At 44.4% G+C, this 21,071-nt stretch overlaps 1 protein-coding gene across 4 annotated transcripts in view; it reads right to left on the bottom strand.

Annotated features, from left to right (window-relative positions):
* The window catches only part of MTSS2 (MTSS I-BAR domain containing 2), an 84,198-nt gene that overhangs the window by 58,325 nt on the left and 4,802 nt on the right, over window positions 1–21,071 (bottom strand). For all 4 annotated transcript variants that reach the window (XM_060253980.1, XM_060253981.1, XM_060253982.1 and 1 more), the window contains exon 2: window positions 1,863–1,924. In XM_060253980.1, the coding sequence (XP_060109963.1) occupies window positions 1,863–1,924 (62 nt within the window). The remainder of the gene's footprint in view (window positions 1–1,862; window positions 1,925–21,071) is intronic.

Here is a 21,071-nt window from a genome sequence, read left to right as displayed (position 1 = left end):
TAAGCACTTGGGGCTCTGAAAACCACCCTTTTTACATCTGTGAGGCATTCTGTGGGGTGGGGTGATATAGCCGTGCAAGTTAATGACGTGAAAACATCAAAGCAATGGGGACTCTATGTTCAGAGGCCGTGTATCTCTGGATACAGTTGTGTGGAAGGCTTTGGCCACTGTGCCCTTGCTGTGTGGGCCTTGCAGAGCCTCTGGTCAGCCATGGTGGGAAATGTTGGGCAAGACGGTCTGATCCAGCAGGGAACCAAGTCGTAATGAGATGCAGCAGAGGAGAAAGGCAATGAATTTCTCTAAAGCCTTGTTTTTATTTTATTTTCACTGGCACCAGAGGCACTTAACTCTTTCCATGTGGTTATTTTTTGATCAAAATTGCCCTCTTCCTACATTCTTCCCTTTTAGGAAAAGGTGACTCTAATATATGACTGTAGATCACTGTAACCAAGGTCAAGGGCTCGCTAGAGCAAAGGAGGGGATATATATCCAAAACATTCAAATAAGCAGTTGCTGGTGGAAAGGGGGAAGAACCCCAAAGCAAACTGGAACGTCATCCACCTATGAAGTCCAGGAAACAGCTGGTAAAAAAGCTCCACATTTCTCAATAAGATGCTTGTAAGCAGGAACTCCAATAGTTCTTCCTCAGCCAACTACCTGACAACAGTCAGCTGTGCAGAACTAAAGCAGATGCTCATCCAACATGGAGTTGGTGAACACAAAATGTAAGCAGGAAAGGCTCCATCCTGAAGGAGTCCCAGGGTATGACAGAGAAAAAACAGGTATGGCTGAGATGACCCCACACACAAACCAAGGGGCCAGGAATAATGACTTCCTCAAAGTACCTGTGCCTATACATCGGTGTCTATAACATAAGGCAGAGGAACAGGAGATGAACTCAACACAGAAACAACAGGCTTGAAGAATTTAAGTACAGACTGTGATGGATTAAATCCCTCTGTCCAGAGATGTGACCTGCCTTTGTCTCCCACTTCCTGGCAGTAACAGGATTCTGCCTCCCCATCTCTTTTAGAATGTCTACAGAATTAAGAATCACACAACAATTAATCTTCATGTTGGACTAGCCACAGACCGAGCTGAAACACAGTCATGTCCTGGTATCCATGGCAGTGCTGGATGCCCAAGTCAGCTGCTTGGATTTGGAAGGGGGCCAGCGAGAAAGCAGACAAGAGCCCCCAGACTGGCTGAAGCACTCTTGAGTGACACAGAAAAGCCTCACCTGGCAGTCGGGAGAACATCCTGAAGAGTGAAGCACAGGGGAAATCAAGATGCCCAGTTTTGTGCAAGGAGCCACATTCTGAGAGTGATCCTGTGCTTGTGGGACAGGAAGGGCTTATTTTCTCTCTGCACCCAGCAGAACAACCTTGACTCACAGAATCCTGGAGTTGGAAGGGGCCATAGTGACCATCTGGTCCAACTGCCTGTTTAATGTAGGATCAGCCTAGAGCATCCCTGGCAAGTGTTTGTCCAGCTGCTGTTTAAAGACTACCAGTGAGGGAGAACTCACCACCTCCCTTGGTAGCTGATTCCACTGCTGAACTACTACTACAAAAAAATATCCCGCCGGTACTTTCCCACCTTTAATTTAAACCCACTATTGTGAGTCCTCTCCTCTGCTGCCAACAGGAACAGCTCCCTGCCCTCCTCTAAGCGACAGCCCTTCAAATACATAAAAGTAGTTAAACCTGCTCGGTTTCTGTACAACCATGAGACACAGAAGCTTCCTTTAAAATAAAAGATGGGAGCAAGGAAGTCAAACAGCCCAGAGGTCTCGGAGGGGAGTGGGGTGGGGGGAGAAACAGCAAGTAAAATGCCTGTGAAGGCTCTAGGGAGGAACTCACCGCAACTGAGAGTGGAGTTTTGTTGCCTTGGAGTTGAAATCTTCCCAGATGGGATAGGAACTCTGGAACAGAAAATGAGAGAGGGGTGGGGGGAAAGAGCCATGAGCAAATATGTAGCTGCTCTGCATTCATGATCCGAGCACTTGAGAACAAACATTAAAACAAAAACAACCTGTTTTACATTAATATGGAAAACTCAACCAGTTTCACTGTTTGGTGCTCCCTTTTCTGGAAAGCCCAATGCTGACAACTTCTGCAGCACAGATGCTGTTCCCCTGTAAGAGGAATCCTTTTTTGGTTTGTGTTCCTGACCTCTCCTGGAGACAGAAGCTGGCCATTTTTCAATGGCTCATCATGGATGCCGGACTTTAAAAGGAAAGCCAGGCCAATTAGCAAACTTGAATTAAGCAAAATCCAAAATAAAACAAACCCCCCTGAACACACTAACAGGCACAAGTGCTCCAGAAATTTTCATCAGGCTGGTTGTTTTTGTTTTTTTTTAAAAAATAAATCAGAAAAGCAGGTTGCAATCTGATACCTGTCAGCCACACCCTTTGCCCACTGAACTCAGCAAAGCATCCTACACAGGGTGGAGACAGAGGCCTAAAAGATCTGTTTTTCTCACCTGTGTTATTTTTTTTCTTGCATCTAGCCTGATGAAGGATTCTAGAAGACTTGGGAAATGTGAACAATATGCTGTGTCATTTTGGTTGGTCTTAACAGAAGGCATCAGGAGGATTTTTGCTTTTGGATTCTGCTACAGATCAACACTGCTACCTGGGGACTCATTTGTGGCTACAGTTAATGGCTGTGTTAATGTAACTCTTACCTGTTGTTAAAGGTAAGTGATGGGAATGTGAACTGGTGGGCATGATCCCTCAGCAATTTAACAAAGGTTAAAGGCCATATGTGTTACATACGGCCCAACAGCCTTTATCCACTGTGCTGTAAAGGAACAGGAGTTTTCTGGTCCACTGGGCAATACTAGATTCTTTCTGCTGGTCATGATATTGAAAGGAAAATTCCCTTTGGCAGCTGCCTGTGGCAACGATTTCATTCAGAGCAGCTAAGAAAAGGTGCACAAGTCCCATACCAATCTCTGCTGGCAAGGCCAATGAGGGTATGTGGTTAGAGAGATCTGAATTAACAGACTCAAAAGTTGAGAGCAGAGAAGACACAGCCTGAAGGTCTCTGGGTGCACCAGCATGGAACATTAGGGGGGGGGGGAATGCTGGACTACGATCTGGGAGACCCACGTTTGAATCCCCACTTTGCCATGTTAACTTGCTAGATGACCTTTGGCCAGTCACGCTCACACATGATCGGACTCACCTACCTCACAGGGTAGTGGTTAGGATGTTAAAACTGAAGAAGGGAGAGCTAAGCAGCTTTGGGTCCCCACTGAGGAGAAAAGTAATGATGTGTGTGTATAAATAAAAGCCCAAGAGTGAGCAAGCTACATCTCAACAAGCACTGCCTTTAATTTTTTCCCCCCACTGAAAACCATTTCTAGGAGTCTGGGCCCACAGGGGAGAGAATTAAATAAAACCATTCTTTTGCCTTCTATTCTCAAACATTGATTTTTGATGTGTGCATAGTGGAGAACCATGTGATCACATCAAAGTGAAGTTTGTCTGTTTAAAGAGAGATTTTCAGTAATGTTCTAACCCCTAAAACAAGAATGCTCTAAGCCCCAAAACAAGAACGATTCTATGATTCTCAGAACTGTGCATGCTTAAATGCAGACACAATGCACCTAGAAGAACATATTAAATTGAGAACAGTGCATTTTTGAACACCTGCTGCTTTGCATATTGCTAATTCAGCATGCTGCCCTTCTCTCCATTGAGACTGTGTGACAGAGTGGGAGCTTAGTCTGGATTGGCTCGTTTCAGTTCCCTCTTCTTTTGCAGCATCTGGAGATGCTATTTCCTGCCCTGGTGTGTGGAATACTAGCATTTTCCACAGTGACTTCCCAATATTATTGTGTAGGGATGCCAACTGACAAAAAAAATATGACTGCCTCATTTTTATACTTTTAGCAGCACCTTTGAGAGCCATGGTTAAAATGCTAGAAAAGGATCTGGGAGACCCAGGTTTGAACCCCCACTTTGCCATGGAAGCTTGCTGGGTGACCTTGGTCCACTCACACACATTCAGCCTAATCTACCTCACAGGGTAGACTGGTACTATAGAGGAGGGGAGAAGATGTAAGGGTCCTCACTGGGGAAAAGGTGGAATACAGCTGAAGTAATGAATCAAAACTAGCAGATGAAGTTTTTACAGCATAGAAACATTCTTGCTCACTAATGTCCACAGCTATTAAAGAAGATGATATTGGATTTATATCCCACCTTTCACTCCGAATCTCAGAGCAGCTCACAATCTCCTTTAACTTTCTCCTCCACAACAGACCCCCCCTGTGAGTTGGGTGGGGCTGAGAGGGCTCTCACAGCAGCTGCCCTTTCAAGGACAGCTCTGCGAGAGCTATGACTGACCCAAGGTCATTCCAGCAGCTGCAAGTGGAGGAGTGGAGAATCAAACCCAGTTCTCCCAGATAAGAGTCCGCACACTTAACCACTACATCAAACTGGCTCTCCTTTAAAGGAAAAGGAGCATGGACTTATCAGAAGTTGGCAATGCTGGCCAGAACTAAATTTATCTACCTTAGTTGTGGCGAGACAGTTAAATACAACTCAGGTGAAAATGGAAGTGTGATAAGGTCCTTGGCAGGGGTGAAGGGATAAATGAAGTAACAGACTCCATATTCATTGTTGGAAAAGCTGGTGGGGAGGGGGAAACAGCACATTATCCCCCTGCCAAGGACTCTTACTATTTCTTGGTTGCACTGGTGAAATTGAGCCCACAAGAAGAAATAACAGAATCAGAACTTGAAAGTACCAGATGGTCCCATTTCCTATGGACAAATTGGCAGCACGCTTTGGAGAGAGGAGGCTCTTTCCCTCCAGGCTTTCCGCAGGGGATAGAAGCAGAACCACAGCAGACCTAAGGAGTGACCCCGCCACCCGCTTCCCAGCTTCACTGCCAGAAGCCACACTCTTGACATTGTTTTAATCTATTCAATGCTTCACTTCCACACCTCAAGGTTTTGAGACCGATTCACACATTATGTCCAGAACTGTATTTCCAGGGCATATACACACATCAAATTTAGATCCTGGCACATAGGGACAAGGTATAACTTCTCTGCACTGTCTTCTCAAACTAAAATGGCTTCAGGGAACATTTCGTTTTGGGGGAAACGGTTTGGGAGTGAAAGCTTCAGGCTCCAGTGTTCACAAACCTGATCTAAATTGCATTGTCCACACAAGGGCACATATCTCCCAGAATACATGTGTCAACAAGATGTATGGGGAACATTAAGATTTTGTAATGTGTGAACAACAGGCCCTAGTGATGGAGAACAGTGCTGGGAGGGGCTTCAGCAGGCTGGTCTGGGCATTTAGGGGAGAGGAGCATGAACAACTACCATTTGTGCTAATGAAGGCTGCCATTTCTTCTTCTCCTGTGCCTATAATATCTGCAATTCAGACAGGATTTCAAAAGTCTGAGCTTTTCCATCACAACAGCTCCATGACAGGAAGAAGCCCAGAACTTGGAATTCCTGCTTATTGTGGATTTTCTTGCAAACACAGGAACTCTTGGTGGGGAGTCTGCACTTGACTGACAGGAGAAAATTTATTAATTTATTAAAACCTATTACACCCTTCCAGTTGGCTCAAGGTGGCTTACAATAACAGTTAGCACATTTCCACCTAAAATCAAAGCTCAAAGAACAAGCCTCAAATCCCTCTGCCCTCTTGCTTTCCACAGACTACACTCTGCTTTGCTGCTATAAAAGTTATTTACATTAACTTTTTAATTTTTCATTTCTTTTTAGGCAACTATATTTTTTCTTCTGTCTGTATTCCCATCTGCTAACATTTTGATAATAATGCATATATTATCTTAATTGTTCTATCATCCTCCATATGATACAGTTGTTTTCTTGATTTTCTTTTATGTAATTGAAAAAAAAAACTTTTAAATTTTTCAATTTCAATTCTGAAATTGGTCTATTGTGTACAAAGGATGTTAATTTTTGAGAGAGTCACATTAATTTAATTCATTTCTCCATTCCATCAAACCTGAGCATTCTGCTACATACTATTACTCCAGCTGCCATCGTCATATACTTGAATACTTTGCTATAAACTTTCATAACATTATTTTGAAATCTTGAAAACTACTGGGAACGGGATTTAATGTCAAACGAGAAGGAAAACAAAACAAGCTTTGTAGTGCCTGATTGGAACATGTGGTGCGGGGATGGCGGACAGATGTACATCTTGAAGTCAAGTTTTCCAGATGCACTTTGATTGGGAGGCAACACTTTAAGGGTGCACAGAATAGGGAATCGTCCTGGAACGCTGCAAGTAAAATCCCGCAGAGCTCCTCCTCTTGGATCACGCAGCGAAGCTGATGTGGTCAAAGCCAGCTCCACATCTGCCAGCAAAGGGCCTGCTGCCCACCATGCTCACTTTGCACCAAGTATCTGAAGCAGCTTGAAGCAGCAAGTGCACCATGCCATTCAAGAGACGAGGGCCACCAAGTCTGGCAGCAGAAGATATCGAGGCAGCTTAGGTTGCCAGCCTCCAGGCAGGGCCTGGAGATCTCCCACTTTTACAACTGATCTCCAGCTGGCAGATAGCAACTCTCCTGGAGAAAATGGCTGCTTTGAAGGGTGGACTCTATGGCATTGTACCATGCTGCGGTCCCTCCCCTCCCCCCACCCTCTCCTGGATCCACCCCCAAAATCTGCAAGTATTTTTCAACACAGACCTGGTAACCCTACCTCCAGTGGCTTCTGGGTCCCACAGAAGGGATTTCATTCATGCTTGTCCTAGCTCTGTACAAGTTCCAGAGGAAAAAGGGGGTGAGGTGGAGTAGAGAAAATGAAGAACTGGCCCCGGATCAAACTGTTTTTTGGTCTCTGTACACCCTTGCTACAGAGGCAATACAATCGGAAGGACTGTTTGTGGACCCCTCTAGAAAGAATTGTAGAATTTCCAGAAACACTGGATCCATGGGAAAGAGACTTTTTTTTTTCCTGGTTGCTCCTTCCACCAGAAAACCCAGACATTTGGTGGGAAACTGAAATATATGCAACACTTAACAAGCCTAAACTTATTTTTACTACTTTAACAACGCAAAATGCATCATTCTGAACTCAGCTATAAATATAAAACAAACCCAATGCTTCAGAGAGAGAAAGACAGAGAGCAGCAAACAGCTGCATCCTTTGCTACCTTAGCACACAGTAGATCAATTTTTGTCATCTGAGAAATGGGGACAAAAATAAAACTTGGAAATAAAAAGCACTAATTTTGCAGCTAAGAAAAGGAAGTATTTTATTTGGACAGAATCTCCTGTAGCCACAGCAGGCTTACCAGCCTGTTTTGCTATTGAGTTTCACATCCTAACTTTAATACTGCATTATCACTGCACACATTATATCCTATAAATTGGACAAAAATGAGTCATCTTGAACAAACATATGCTCAAAAATATTACATATGTACAGTGCACATCTCATCTTAAGAAGCTTTTTCCCACTCATTGCAAAGGGAGGGACTAACAGGAGTTTCTTTTACTTCCCTCAGTGCTCCCCCCAATTTTTAAAAAATTTCTGCTGGAAAAAATATTGAACACCCCCCCCCCCAACTCTCCAAATTTTTCCATTCCCCCCCCCCCCATGCTTCAGTCTAGCTACAGTAACTTCAGTTTGCTTACTTGCATCCAGCTGCCAACTGAAGCTGAACACTGCATAAGCACAAACTCTGGGACGTGACAATAATGCAAACTAGGGCTTGGCAGGGTGGGGGTGGATATCATTCTATTCCAGGCCTCTAGGCTACACATTTCTGCCCAGGGATATCACAAACAGTTTGGACTTAAAGGAGGGAAAGGATGGATCCTTGTGGAACCCAACAGAGGCTATCCAACAAGGCTGCCTTCAGAATCTCAAGAGCAGCTCTGCAGGATCAGGTCCATCTAGTTCAGCAGAGGCCAGTTAGATGCCTCTGAGAACCCCAAAGGCAAGACATGCAAACAGTCACTCTCTTCAGCACCTGCTATTGAGTAAACCAGGAACAGCCAAACTTGCTGAACATAACAGCCACACAAAACAAATGTCAGATGTTTGAGAGCCGCAAGACATGAACATTGGAGGGAGGGAGGTGTGGAAAGAAACTTCAAAGGCGTTCTCCAAACTGCTGGCTGGTTCGGCTCCGAGAAGTGAGAATCAGCCTTACAGTTCATAAGAACATAAGAGAAGCCATGTTGAATCAGGCCAATGGCCCATCCAGGCCAACACTGTGTGTCACAAAGTGGTCAAAAATCCCCCAAGTGCCACCAGGAGGTCCACCAGTGGGGCTAGAAGCCCTCCCACGATGCCCCACTCAAGCACAAGAATACAGAGCATCACTGCCCCAGACAGAGAGTAACATGGAACAATAAGCTGTTCCATGCCACATGCAAGCAGGACCACTGAAGAACAGTCCTGCAACTTTAAATATCTCAGTCATAAAAACATGTGACACACAACAGTGGCATCAGTGTCATAACAGATTTACCAATATCAAGAATGTTTTTTTGCTGACCAGTTCCCAGGCAAAGATTGCTGACCACATAAATTCTGTCTCCATGCTCACAGAGGACACTAGATTATCATGCATGCAGGAAAGAGGATACCAGATTACTGCCTGCTCAGCAAATTTACCCCCCCCCCCCCCCGCAAAAAAGGGCAGAGAAGGCAGTCATGTGCTGGAGAAGCAAGACAGTTTCTAGGACATGGGTTGAATTCCATGATATCTGGCACTCTGACCTTCTGGGACAATTATTACTCCTACCCTGCTTTGGACTCAAAAGGGCATTCATCAGCCAGGATGGACACAACTTCACTGCAGAAGAAATCATTTGCACAACCACCACTCCTACAATATATAAACTGAAAGTGTTCCATACAAAGCAGAGGATGCCTAAGTCAATGACTGCCAAGCTGTGTCAATTAAGACACATTTGGCTCTCAAGCCTTGTTTCTGATAAATATTTACTGGAAGACAGGGGGAGAAAAAGGGTACAATAATGAGAAATACTTAGCATGCAGAACTGGTGAAGTAAAAAACAACCCCATGTTCGGTGGTGATGCAAAGTACCACCAGGCTTCAGCCAGCCAACTTATGACAATACTGTAGGATTTTCAAGGTAAGATATGAATGAAAGCGGTTTGCCATTGCCTATCTCTGCAAAGTAACCCTGGGCTTCCTTGGTGGTCTCCCAGCCAAACCCTAAACAGGGCACAGCCTACTGAGCTGTCAAGATCTGAGGAATTACTATCTTCAAGGTACCCTTTTCCAAATTCTTGAACCTCTGGTGCAAACCCCAGCATATTGTCGAGAATGCAGCACATGTCGTGGGGAAATCAGCAATAGCGGACAAACTGAATAGGAACAAGCTGGTGTACCGTGACAGATCTTCTCACAGAGGAATCACTGGTAAGCCAAGCATGGAGTCTGAAAACCACTCCATTATCAACAGAAGTCTGGTGTGACCTGAGCAGTGCAAAAACAACACTCCTGCTCTTTGAAATGACTATTAAAATGGTTCCTACCCACTTGATCATAGTAATGTATGGGCAAGCTCCTAAATAGCCAGTCAAGTGAATCACTACACACAGAGAGGTTAGAACAGGGGTCCTCAAACTACGGCCCATGGGCCAGATGCGGCCCGCTGAGGACGTTTATGCGGCCCGCCAGGTTATGGCAAAATCAGACCGGAAGTGACGTTCGACCTAAACTCGCGTTAGCAACGCACACTTCCGGCACTGGGCTGAGGCGGCGGAGACAGAGTGTGAGGTGATACCGAGGTGAGGTGAGTTCCCAGGCCGGGGTGTGTGGTGTGGGGAAGGGAGAGAGATGCAGAAGACGGAGAACTGAAGGCCCGCGGCCTTGTACAGTAACGGCAGTCCGGCCCTCCAACAGTCTGAGGGACAGTGAACTGGCCCGCTATTTAAAAAGTTTGAGGACCCCTGGGTTAGAATGTTGGACTAGGAACTGGGAGACCCAGGTTTGAATCCCCACTGGTGCCGCAGACGTTTTCTGGATGATCTTGGGCCAGTCATACACTCTCAGTCTAATGTACCTCACCGGGTTGTTGTGAGGATAAAACGGAAGAAAGGAAAATGATTCAAACTGCTTCAGGTCCCCACTGGGGAGAACTAAATAAATACCCTCTCTTGATTTACCCAACATAGTCTGCAGCTTCTCAGCCCTATCATCTGCTCTTTTTTAGCTTCACTTTATTGCAAGTATAAAATGAAGACCCCTCTGGTCACCAGTCCCATCCCCACCCCACCCCACCTTTTGGAAACTATTAACAGAGCAAAAGTAACAAGGATTCCGGCCTCTCTCTCTGTACACATTGAGACGAGCAGGAATGGGAGACCCCTCAGCGGTGGAAAGGATTCCTCCACACCTCTGACCCTTGGCTGGTTTCCCAACTCCAACTCTGTTGGTCTTGACATTGACAACTGGCTCCCCTCTTCCTGTCATATGACAATTTTGTCACAAGACTTCCTGTTATGCTTGCATCTCAGTGGGTCCCATGTTCAGTAAGCCTCTGATCTCAAAAGGTCAAAGACTGCTGCTCTACCATATATACACTCTGGGAGACACCCCTCCCTTCTAAAACAAGGCTTACATAAGTCCCTGGACTGAAATTGCATTTTAGCCCCGTTCACAAATTACAAAAGTGCATGTACATGAATACTTGATTTTTCTTTCCATGTGCACTGATTTATCTTCATGTTAAATCTAATGCACATACAGCTGAATGCGTCATAGAAGTCCAAGATTTATCCAAGTACTGGTTCCCAGTTTCATTTGTAAGATGAACATATGTTGGCTCTTGCTTACAAACAGATATAGGCATGTATATAACAGGTTGCATGTGTTTAGTGTAACTTGAGAATGGGGCTTTTGATGATGATTCATTCTAAAATGAACGAGAAGATTTCCCTGCAATTATACACCAAATGCATACTGGAAAACATTTCACTGCAGTTATCTCTTAGCTAAATACAGGCTTCCAACAAGGAAATTACTCCAAACTCACTTCTTCAAAGTATGCTGCTGTTTATTGAAGGTCTCAGAGCACCTAAAAGTCTGTTTGTGGCAGAAGCCTTCCTCTAGCAAAATTTGAGACAATTTACAAATGCAGCAGGCCAAGCAGACAATGCTGTTGGTAGACTGGCCTTTGTCAACTTAGCAATGGCACAACTTTCGAACCCTGTTCCAGTAAAGGGCTTGATGTGCAGGAGAAATGAGCAACTGGCAGAAGTTAAATAAAGGAGTGGGAGGAGAAAAACCACCCAGAAATGATATCAAGAAACATTACACAGCTCCAGCAGTGGACAATTTTGGTGCACTTAAGTTGGCCCAGTTGGAGGCTACATTTTAACCCACACAGAGGGATATAAAGTAGAGTAATACCTGCTGGCCCTTCTTACCCTACATGGGCTAGATCCAGACAAAATTTTCCACCACTGGTGGAAAGTACTTCTGTAAGCAGAACAGAACCTTCCTGCCTTCCACTCTCCCACTGCAGCTCACTGATCTCCCCAAAATGCTGCTCTTAAGAGTTCTGGAGATGCTTAGGCATGACATCAGGGGCAAACTAAGCATCTGTAACAGGAAGACAACATTGGGAAAATTACATCTCCTTTTGGAAGGGAAGGCAGCATGGTATAGCCCAGGGGTGGCCAAACTGAGGCTCAGGAGCCACATGTGGCTCTTTCACACATATTGTGTGGCTCTCAAAGCCCCTACCACCCCTCTTGGAGAAGGCATTTTTTCTCTTTAAATCACTTATCCAAACCAAGCCAGCCGGCAGCTTGGAGAATGCATCTAAAGTTAAAGTTACTTTCTTTCCACCTCTCTCCTCCTCCTCCATCTATTTTCCTCCCTCCCTCCCGTCTTGCAGCTCTCAATCATCTGACATTCATGTCTTGTGTGGCTCTCAAACATCTGACGTTCATTCAAGTTGGCTCTTATATTAAGCAAGTTTGGCCACCCCTGGTATAGCCCCACCTAGTCAGATCATGGAAGCTAAGCAGGATCAGTACTTGGAAGGGAGACTTCCAGGGCAGATTCTGCAGAGGAAGGCCATGGCAAACCATCTCAGGCCTTGTGAAAACTGCTTGCTGGGCTTGCTGGAAGTTGGCTGCAACATGACAAACTCTCTCTCTCTCACACACACACACACACACTCACACTTGTCCCCTTCCATTAGCAGAACATTTAGCCTGGACCTAATCCTTTGTGTTGGTTCTGTGCAGAAGAGCTGCTCTTATCCTTCTGCAGCTGCGGAGTGGAGATTTTTTGCACTCTCAACCTCCCAATAATGGTGGGTTTTGTCTGTTACCCCACAGCCCCTTTCATTCCAGGCAGTTTTCCAAAGCTCCTTCCACTCTCCCTTGCAAGCGGTCAGTCTTGCCCACTAAGCAAGAGCCATGACTTTTCAAGGAAAGGCTGCTCTGGCCACAGTGGCATCTATTAAACTCTGCCCAAACTGGCCTCAAGCAGTCAATAATGTGCCTTTCATTCCCACCACCACCCCAAGCTCACTCTTCTCCTCTAGACAGGCAAGTTGCCATGTCTGCAGCCCAAACTCTCTGGAAAGTGTGAAGTATCCAGTTTCCCCTACTCAGGGGAAAGCAACTGAACAATCCGGCCCAGAATCCTTCATTCCCCAGCTCCTTGGCTGAAATAACCAAATTACTGAACACAAGAAGTGAGAAATGATGCCCTGTGGCCATCAGAGGAGCCCAAGAGCTTTGGCAAGGAGAAATTCTGGGAGCTGCTTTCCATACTTTCACATTCTACTATCCACAGCTATGTTCCTTTGCACCCTGTTCTTATTTCCATTGCCACTAATATGCCCTGTTTCATACTGCTGCAATGTAAGCCTCACCACTTAGCGGACAAAGCTGCTGCAATACAGAGTGATGCTTGCAGAATGGTGCTCTGAACCACCAGGTAATTTCTGCATATCTACTGCTGTACAAGCAGCTGTTCATCCAGATAATTCAGAAAGGCTGGCATGCAGCTTCCATCAGGGCAATAACCACAGCAGCAACTGTAAACCCCAGTAGTCAGAAGTCTCACATCTTGAAGGTGTTTCTGGTTGTGCTTCCTGGTGCAGTTGTTAAGGTTACAGCTTGGAGTAACACCTGGAAACTTCTGTGTCTGCTATCACAGCAACACCTAGTCTGAGCAAGAATCAGACACAAGCTGTTCTCCAGAGAATATAATGCTACACATGGTCTCTATGAGATAACACCTAGAACCAAACAGATTCTATTAGCCAAACTGGTTTGCAAAGAACTTTTCTAATTTACCAACTAGAAAGGCCATTTTTTTTAGTTGCTTCCGCTGTTGAAGAGTTTGGTTCAATCAAAGAGAAAAGGAAACAACTCAATCAATTTTCTTTACAAGAAACCACTCTGTGGTGCTGCTGGATATGGTGACTAGAGAAATTTCTGGAGATTTTGAAGTCATGGGAGGGAGAAATATAGATTGGGGGGGGGGCTGTTTCTTCTAGGGGAGAAATGGAAATTTCACAATACTTACTTTCCTATCAAACTGAAACGTATTTTTTCTTATTTTAACAAAATAAAATGCATCGTATATAACTTAGTCAGAAAGGAAAGGTCCCGTGCAAGCACCAGTTGTTTCCGACTCTGGGGTGACGTTGCTTTCACAACGTTTTCACGGCAGACTTTTTACAGGGTGGTTTGCCATTGCCTTCCCCAGTCTTTTACACTTTCCACCCCCCAGCAAGCTGGGTACTCATTTTACCAACCTCGGAAGGATGAAAGGCTGAGTCAACCTTGGGCCAGCTACCTGAATCCAGCTTTTGCCGGGATCGAACTCAGGTCGTGAGCAGAGAGTTCAAACCATAGTACTGCAGTACTGCTGCTTTACCACTCTGTGCCACGGGACCGCTATAACTTAGTCAACCTATACACAATTAGCATATTTATGGGACTTAGGAGTATAAATGCCTTAGCTTTCTACAAGCAAAATTGCAAACATATACAACATTAAAGCAGGAGAGAGTTGCATATGGCTGCACGTGATGCTATCTGTAGTACATTTCACTCACTGCAAAACAGAAAAATTGATTTCAGAGGAATTTTATTTAAAGCTCCACAAAATTTTCCAGTTTCCCCAGTGGGCAAATTAGGGAAAGTTCTCAGACTGTTTTCTGCTATACATTTTGAATGAATAAAAGCTTGTTTTTAAAAGCATTTCACCCATCTTTTAATGCCCCCCCTTTCCTCTATTCTTTACTGGAAACACTGTGTGCTATACATTCAGTAAAATCTTCTCTTCAAAAGCATTTAACTCATCTCTATGAAAAAAAATTAATAGGATTTTTTGATACCCAAAAATTATTCTTTTATCAGAAAAATTAAAAAAAACATTGAGGGAAACAGCTGGTGGATCCTTTTCCACATTTCTAATTAACAATTTTTTTGACATTTTGTTCTACCAGAGAGCTTAAGTAAGCTTAATTTGAAAGTGGGGTACTCTAGATCAGGCACTAACTATATCTACAGTAATAAGAGTCAAAGACCCACTCTTTGATACATTAGCTAATATATTTACTTTTTAATACTTCACCATCGCTTTTTACTAGCTACTCCCCCCCACCCGATTCAACTATACCAGCATCAATATAATATGAAATCCTCTTCAGGAGAGGAGATTTGAGATGAAATGTGTGTGTGTTTGTGTACTGCTAAAGTCTCTCCCTTGTTCTGAGCAGCGGAATACGCAAATTCCCGCACAGAGTCTCTGAGCAAGACACAAATTAAAGCCCACTAGCATGAGGGAGGCTTGTTGATTCATGTGCTGTTCTCTAGATGCCTGAAATGTGTTGCTCATTGCATGTTCTGTATCTCTCCATGATGTAATTCCCAGGGTCCTCATTTGCAGTTAAGAACCTAACAAGTGGCCAAAAAGCCTGCATCATATTACTGAGATAATAAATACAGGAGCACAGCTAGAAGCCAGCTTTGGCAGGCCAGGCTCCTACTGCACAGCTGCAAACACTGGTATGCTGCAAAATCATGTATACCTCACCTAGGCTGCAAGCAAAAGTTCTTTCCCTAAGTCAGGTGGGGAGAATGTTACTCTCCCCAGGGGTGGGGGGGAGTGGACACACCACTGAAATCATATTAATTCGTATTAAATATTAATTCATAAACATACATTACCAGGGACAAGTGAACACATGTTAACCTATGGCGCGTATTATCTACAGGTAACAAAGAAGGGGTGCTTTCACAGGTTGAGGACGACATCTGTGTGGGCTCCAGAATTTTGCTGGCTTATTTTGCAACATATGAACATCAGAAGCACCCTGCTGGCTCAGACCAGTGGCCCATCTGGTCCAGTCTTCTGTCTCACACAGTGGCCAACTGGTTACTCTGCAGGGCCAATGACAGGATACGGCGGAAGATGTTGCCTCCTGCTGTCACTGGTATTCAGAGGTTTTCTCCCTCTGAATACGGCAGTAACATATCTTTCTTTGACCACCCATCTACTACACTTAGATAACCCACTCCTCGAGCGTATTTTAAAATATAAACTGAGCTTATACTTCAAGTTTATTATTCTTCAGATCTCAGGATGTAGTAGTAGATTCATTCAAGGTGATGCCAAAGCAAAACGGTGCTCTGCAACCAGCCCAGATTGGTCTTTTTTGGAGATGTTCAGCATATGCTATCCATTTGGTGCAAAGCACACACACCGATTTGGAATCCCTTGTAAAAGTTCACACATAAAGGGGCCTGCAGCTGTGCCCTCCCAGCCCTCACCATTTAGTGCTCCAATCCCGTTTAAGGACAGAGGGAGAGCCAACAAGTTAAGGCTTTATATAGAATATGCAAACTTTCCCAGCTGTTTTAGGATCCAGGATAATAAAGAGCCACCTGTCTTCTCCAGGTGCCCAGAAAAAAAAAACTAGCCCCCTGGAGTTCTGCCAAGATAGACACAGCCGTTGAACCTTCTGGGCCTGTCTACAAGACCCAGCAAGTAAGCTGCAGCATCCCAGTTCTCCTTTCTTAGAAAGTTGAAGGACCCTGGCTCCTTGAGACAGAGTGTGTCCTAAGGCAAGCAGCCCTTCTCCCAGCTCATCCCTGCTCCATCTTCTGCTGCATAAGAAGAGAGAAAGGCAGGCTGGGATGAATGACCGGGGCTCCCTGCCACATCACCACTCTATGATCTAGCAGGCAAGAGCTGCTGCTAACCCACTCCACTCCCCAGTTCTTTCAGAGGCTCTGGACTGCTGGAAAAACCGTTTGGCAAGAAGGTGATACCTGCATCTGCTGTCCCAGGAATCATCTCCCTCCACTTCTCTGTGGCTACACAGGCAGAGGTGGAAATCTTTCAGACCCTCTGAGATCACAAGAAGATTTACAGGGTCCAAAAAAGTGCAGGGTTTTTTTTTTAACCTTTATTTCCAATAACACTAATAATTTTTATATCCTAGCCCTCAAAAGCCTCCACATTTAAAATGGATCCAAGAGTGTGAGTCAGAAAATCTGAACAGCACTGATGACTAATTTGTGGGTTTTCCATTTCTGGCACTTCGGGAGTTTATTTCCATGGATGTAGTTCATCCTTTCTGAGAAGAGGACCACGCAGCTCAAGACTGATGTAGGATTGAAAGGAGGCACACGAGGGTAGCAGACCATGGCGCTCCAGCTGACACATTCCAAGAATCTAAAAGTTTGCAGGCAGAGAAGAGTTTCCACTTCCACAAGGCAGAATGCCTAAATATATCCCTCCAAGTGTATTTATAACATCCATATGAGGGAGTAATAGGCATAGAAGCTGGATTTCCCTCTCAGGGAAGCTATAAATAACAGCTAAGTCTCGGGATAACACTGATGTCCTGCTCCTACAGCAGCATCTGTGCAGGGTTACAATGAACACTCAAAGAAATGAGCACTTAAGCACAAAGCACAGGGCTGTACATGAGTACAGTTACATACCTTTCTGTATTTAATTTGTTTCAGCTCTGAAATACATTGAGAAGTGCCTTATTTCCTTTCAGCACTGAAATACATTGAGAACTGCCCTTATTTCCTTTCATCCAAACATACTTTTCCCTTCCAAAGTCAAGCTCTGAAAACAACTACTTCAACAAAAGCTACTATGGAGAGTGCTGACTGTCCAGCACCCGTTACGTCACCCAGCCAATTTTATTTCCATCTATAATAAAACTGAATGGGATAGAGGACCATATAAATGATTCAAAGTACATGTACCATTTTTAAAGCATTACTTAAAGGTGGGCAACCCATGAAGGACAAGGCTGACAACTGAACCAGCTCACATATAAAGATACGCTCACAAGCCAAAGTGAGAAACTGAGTGGAAATCAGGCTTGTACATTGACTGAGGGACTAGTAATGTTCTCATTGCAATATTTCAGTTGTATTCACTTGTATATGCACAATTTTTGCATTATCCAAAAGATTCTAGGTAGGGCTACCGGGCTTCCCAACATCTTCTAGGGCTGCCCACCTGGCCTTTGCCTCCAGACAGATGGCCCTAACTTCAGCTCAAAACATTCCCTATACAAAAAGAAAAGAAAACCATTTTAGGCATGGATTCCATAGCCTCTTTCCAACCTTTTAGGGGGAGGTGGCTGAATAAGCCACCCATTTGTAGTTTCTGACACATCTCTCACAGAAGATTTCAATTAACACCTTTCAGTGTCTGAAATTCCAGGCTGTGGCAGGATCCAGGAACACTTCTGACACACTCTCCCTTGAAGTCTTCTGACAGTTCAGGTTTAGCAAGCATCATCTGTGCCTGTATCATCTGTAGACCAGACTAATAAATAGGGCTCAGCAACACTTCCGCTAGCACAAAATGTAAAGGCTTGCTCACTGGAATGATGTTATTGATTTCAAGTGGGCATCGGAATCCAGACACCTTATAATGGGATGCTGTCCTATACCATGCATCAACATGTACTAATAATGTCAACAGTCCAAGGGTTTATTTTGGAAGGCCAGAAATCCCTTTGGAATGGCTGGGAAAGTAACAGTTTCCATTCAGAAAGTGAAACACATTACGACAAACCAAGAGTTGTTGTTGTTTTAAATAGAACACTCTGAGGAAAAAGTCATGTCTGAATGGGCCCTCTGCCACGGGGCAGAGATTATAAATTAGGAGAACACAAAAGCAATGTTCAAAACAACTGTATAGTCACATTGCTAGAGAAATATTTTCAGAAATTACAAGTAAAGATATTTTATTGGGGGGCAGTAAAGCTGGTACCTTCTAAGGATGAAAAGGCAGTCTTTGAACTATTTCTTGAACTCCCACAGAATTCTCCTGTGACAAATACTTTTTCCTTCTGTATTAAGATATTTTTAGCCCTCTTTTTACTCCCAAAGTGGCACACACCTGGATACAAACCTCAGCTACAAAATACAACAGTAATGCAAATCAAATACACACTGATCTACAGTTAAAATTGTGACCAAGCAACGCATATTTCTTTATGAGAAACCCAGACTAATAGCAGATCAACAAGCTATACTTATCACAGGCTCACAATTAAATAAAATTGAAGCCTGTTAGAAAAAGCCTAAGCCTTACAAAAATGTAAAGAGTTGGTGACAGATGCGCTTCCTGTAGAAAGGAATTTTGCTGCCTTGGTGCCACCAAAAAAGAGGCCCTGTTGTATGTGGCTGCCTGTAAAACCTTCAATGGTGAAGGTATATGCAGCAGGGCTTCTGTAGATATTCTCAGTAACCAGGAAGGCAGCTCATGCTGGAACAGACAGCCCTTCAGATACCTTGACCTCAAATCATCTGGGGTTTTAAGGGTCAAAGTAAGCACTCTGAACTGGACTCAGAAATTGTGAATGACATTGGCTCAGAGTTAGTGCATTATGATCCAAGCAAACTGCCTGAGAAAAGCATCCAGGTGGCCACATGGTTAAACACCTGAACTTTGAAAGCTTCTCCAAAGTCAGTCCCATACAGAGTACACTGTAATCCAGTCTGAAAGCTGCTGAAACCTTTGTGTAACTATAGCCAGGCCAGATTCTTGGCACCTGAGTAGATAGCAGGATATATGAACCTTGGAGAAAACAGGTAGTGAGAAGCAAACCTGCAAAGTCAGAGAGCAATGAGAAAATGCCTCCACTCTCTGAAAAGAGGGCCTGAAGTTAACAGTTTTCAGCTGTGAAATAGTACCCTGCCATTAACAGTTATGTTTCTCTTAAGATGCACATTGTTAAAAACAGTGCTCTGAAGCAAATGGTTCACGTCTTAAGTCTTTCTGAATCGGGGTTCCTTGTAGCAGGTGGAGATTATTCCAATTTAGAAAAATATTCTTGAAAAGAAACCATTTGGTAACTGAGTTATTATGCCTTGTATGTGAAAAGCACTCAGACTAAAACACTGAAAAAAACTTAAAAGAACAAAACATCTGCCTTTCATTTAGAAGAGAACAATTACACCCCCCCCCCCAAGTCTACCATAGTTCTACGAAAGTCTATCACGGAGAAACTTTGAATATATCAAAGAGAGGGAAGCACTCAACCATGGGGGGGGGGGGGGGAACTGAGCAAGAATCAAGTTGTTTGCCAATAATTTCCCACAAACATGAAGAACCCTCCCCTTCTGACCATTCCCAAAAAGGACAAATAACTGTGTCCCTTTATGCAAATAAATATATTAGGATGGCTGGTCTTGTGCTGAGTCAACCCAACGCTATCTACTTTAACCGGCAGCAACTCATGGAGACCCTGGGAGGATGGTTGGTCTCTCTTTCCTCCCTCCCTCCCACCTACGACTCGAGATCCTTTAACTGGAGATGCTAGAGACTGAACCCTGAATCCTCTTGCAGCATTCTGTTTGGGCATCATAACATGGGCTCACTGATTAATTTGATGCACCAAAGCAGCCAGTATGAAAGAACATGGTCACATCATCAGTGATGCATCACCTGTATGGTCATCCTCATCTCTCATGAGGGTGTCAACCTGGCTCAGCTCCCACTCAGCAGGTAAATCAGCTCACCAATGGCTGCTTTGCCACTTACTGGAAGAGCAAGGAAGGACCAGAAAGTGACATCTCAGCTGCCCCCACCCAGTTACCCTCTGCAGTAACTTTTCTGATCCTTACTCTGAGTACAACCCAACCACTCCTTAGCACTGTGAGGCCTTGCTTTCCTAACCTGGACTCATACTGAAAATTAAGATCACATTTTGTCCTTCTGTTCTAGAAGAGGTTTCTGACCCATCTTTGGACACAAGAAAGCCACCTTGTTCAAACTCCACAATGGTAACTGTCTCCAAAGCGGCTATCTGGGTTTATTTTCAAAGAGATTTGAGCAGCTGTGACCTTTCAACTTGCCAGTCTTCTCCTCCCTCCCTCCTTGGCCTGTATGCAGACCAGCACCTCCAATGTGGTCCACATCACAGGCCTGTCCAGGTACAGAAACTGTTTACAAAAAAGCAAAAGCTTAACCATTCCTGCAAAAGAAGTAGGGCAGGCCCAGCCACACAACTGCCCCAAGAGAGTTGGCTCACACAAGCTGACAGGGCCCCAGGGGGTGAATGCTGCTGCACAACAGCTTGGGGCCTTAAGTTAGCTTCACCAAGTAAGGCCAGGATCAAGTCTTTCAAGTAAGACAGTGTGGCGGTGCAGGCAGAGTGCCAGACTAGGATCCGGGAGACCCAGGTTCAAATCTTGACTTTATAATGGAGACTTGCTGGGTGGCATTGGGCCATTCACCTATTTTCAGTCTAGCCTACCTCACAGGGCTGTTGTGAGGTAAAAGAGGAGAATGATGTAACCTGCTTTCAGTCACCATTAGGGAGAAAGGTGGGGCATAAATGAACGAAATAAACAGTAAATAAAGCTCAGAGGCTTGGAGTAAAGAGCACTGCAAAGCACAGCCAAAATGCATTCTGCTCTCAGCCCCTGCATGATGGTAGGATTTCTCTTTTAGTTCTTCCATAAACAGGGAGAATTTTACACAGATATTAGTCATGGGCCCCTGCTTTCCCCCCTAAGCACATACTGTGATGCAGCCATTAACACACACACAT

This window comes from Heteronotia binoei, chromosome 14, assembly GCF_032191835.1.
Source record: "Heteronotia binoei isolate CCM8104 ecotype False Entrance Well chromosome 14, APGP_CSIRO_Hbin_v1, whole genome shotgun sequence".
NCBI classification, from domain to species: domain Eukaryota; kingdom Metazoa; phylum Chordata; class Lepidosauria; order Squamata; family Gekkonidae; genus Heteronotia; species Heteronotia binoei.
Note: the sequence above shows the minus strand (reverse complement) of the source record. Positions and strands in the feature narration are given on the sequence as shown.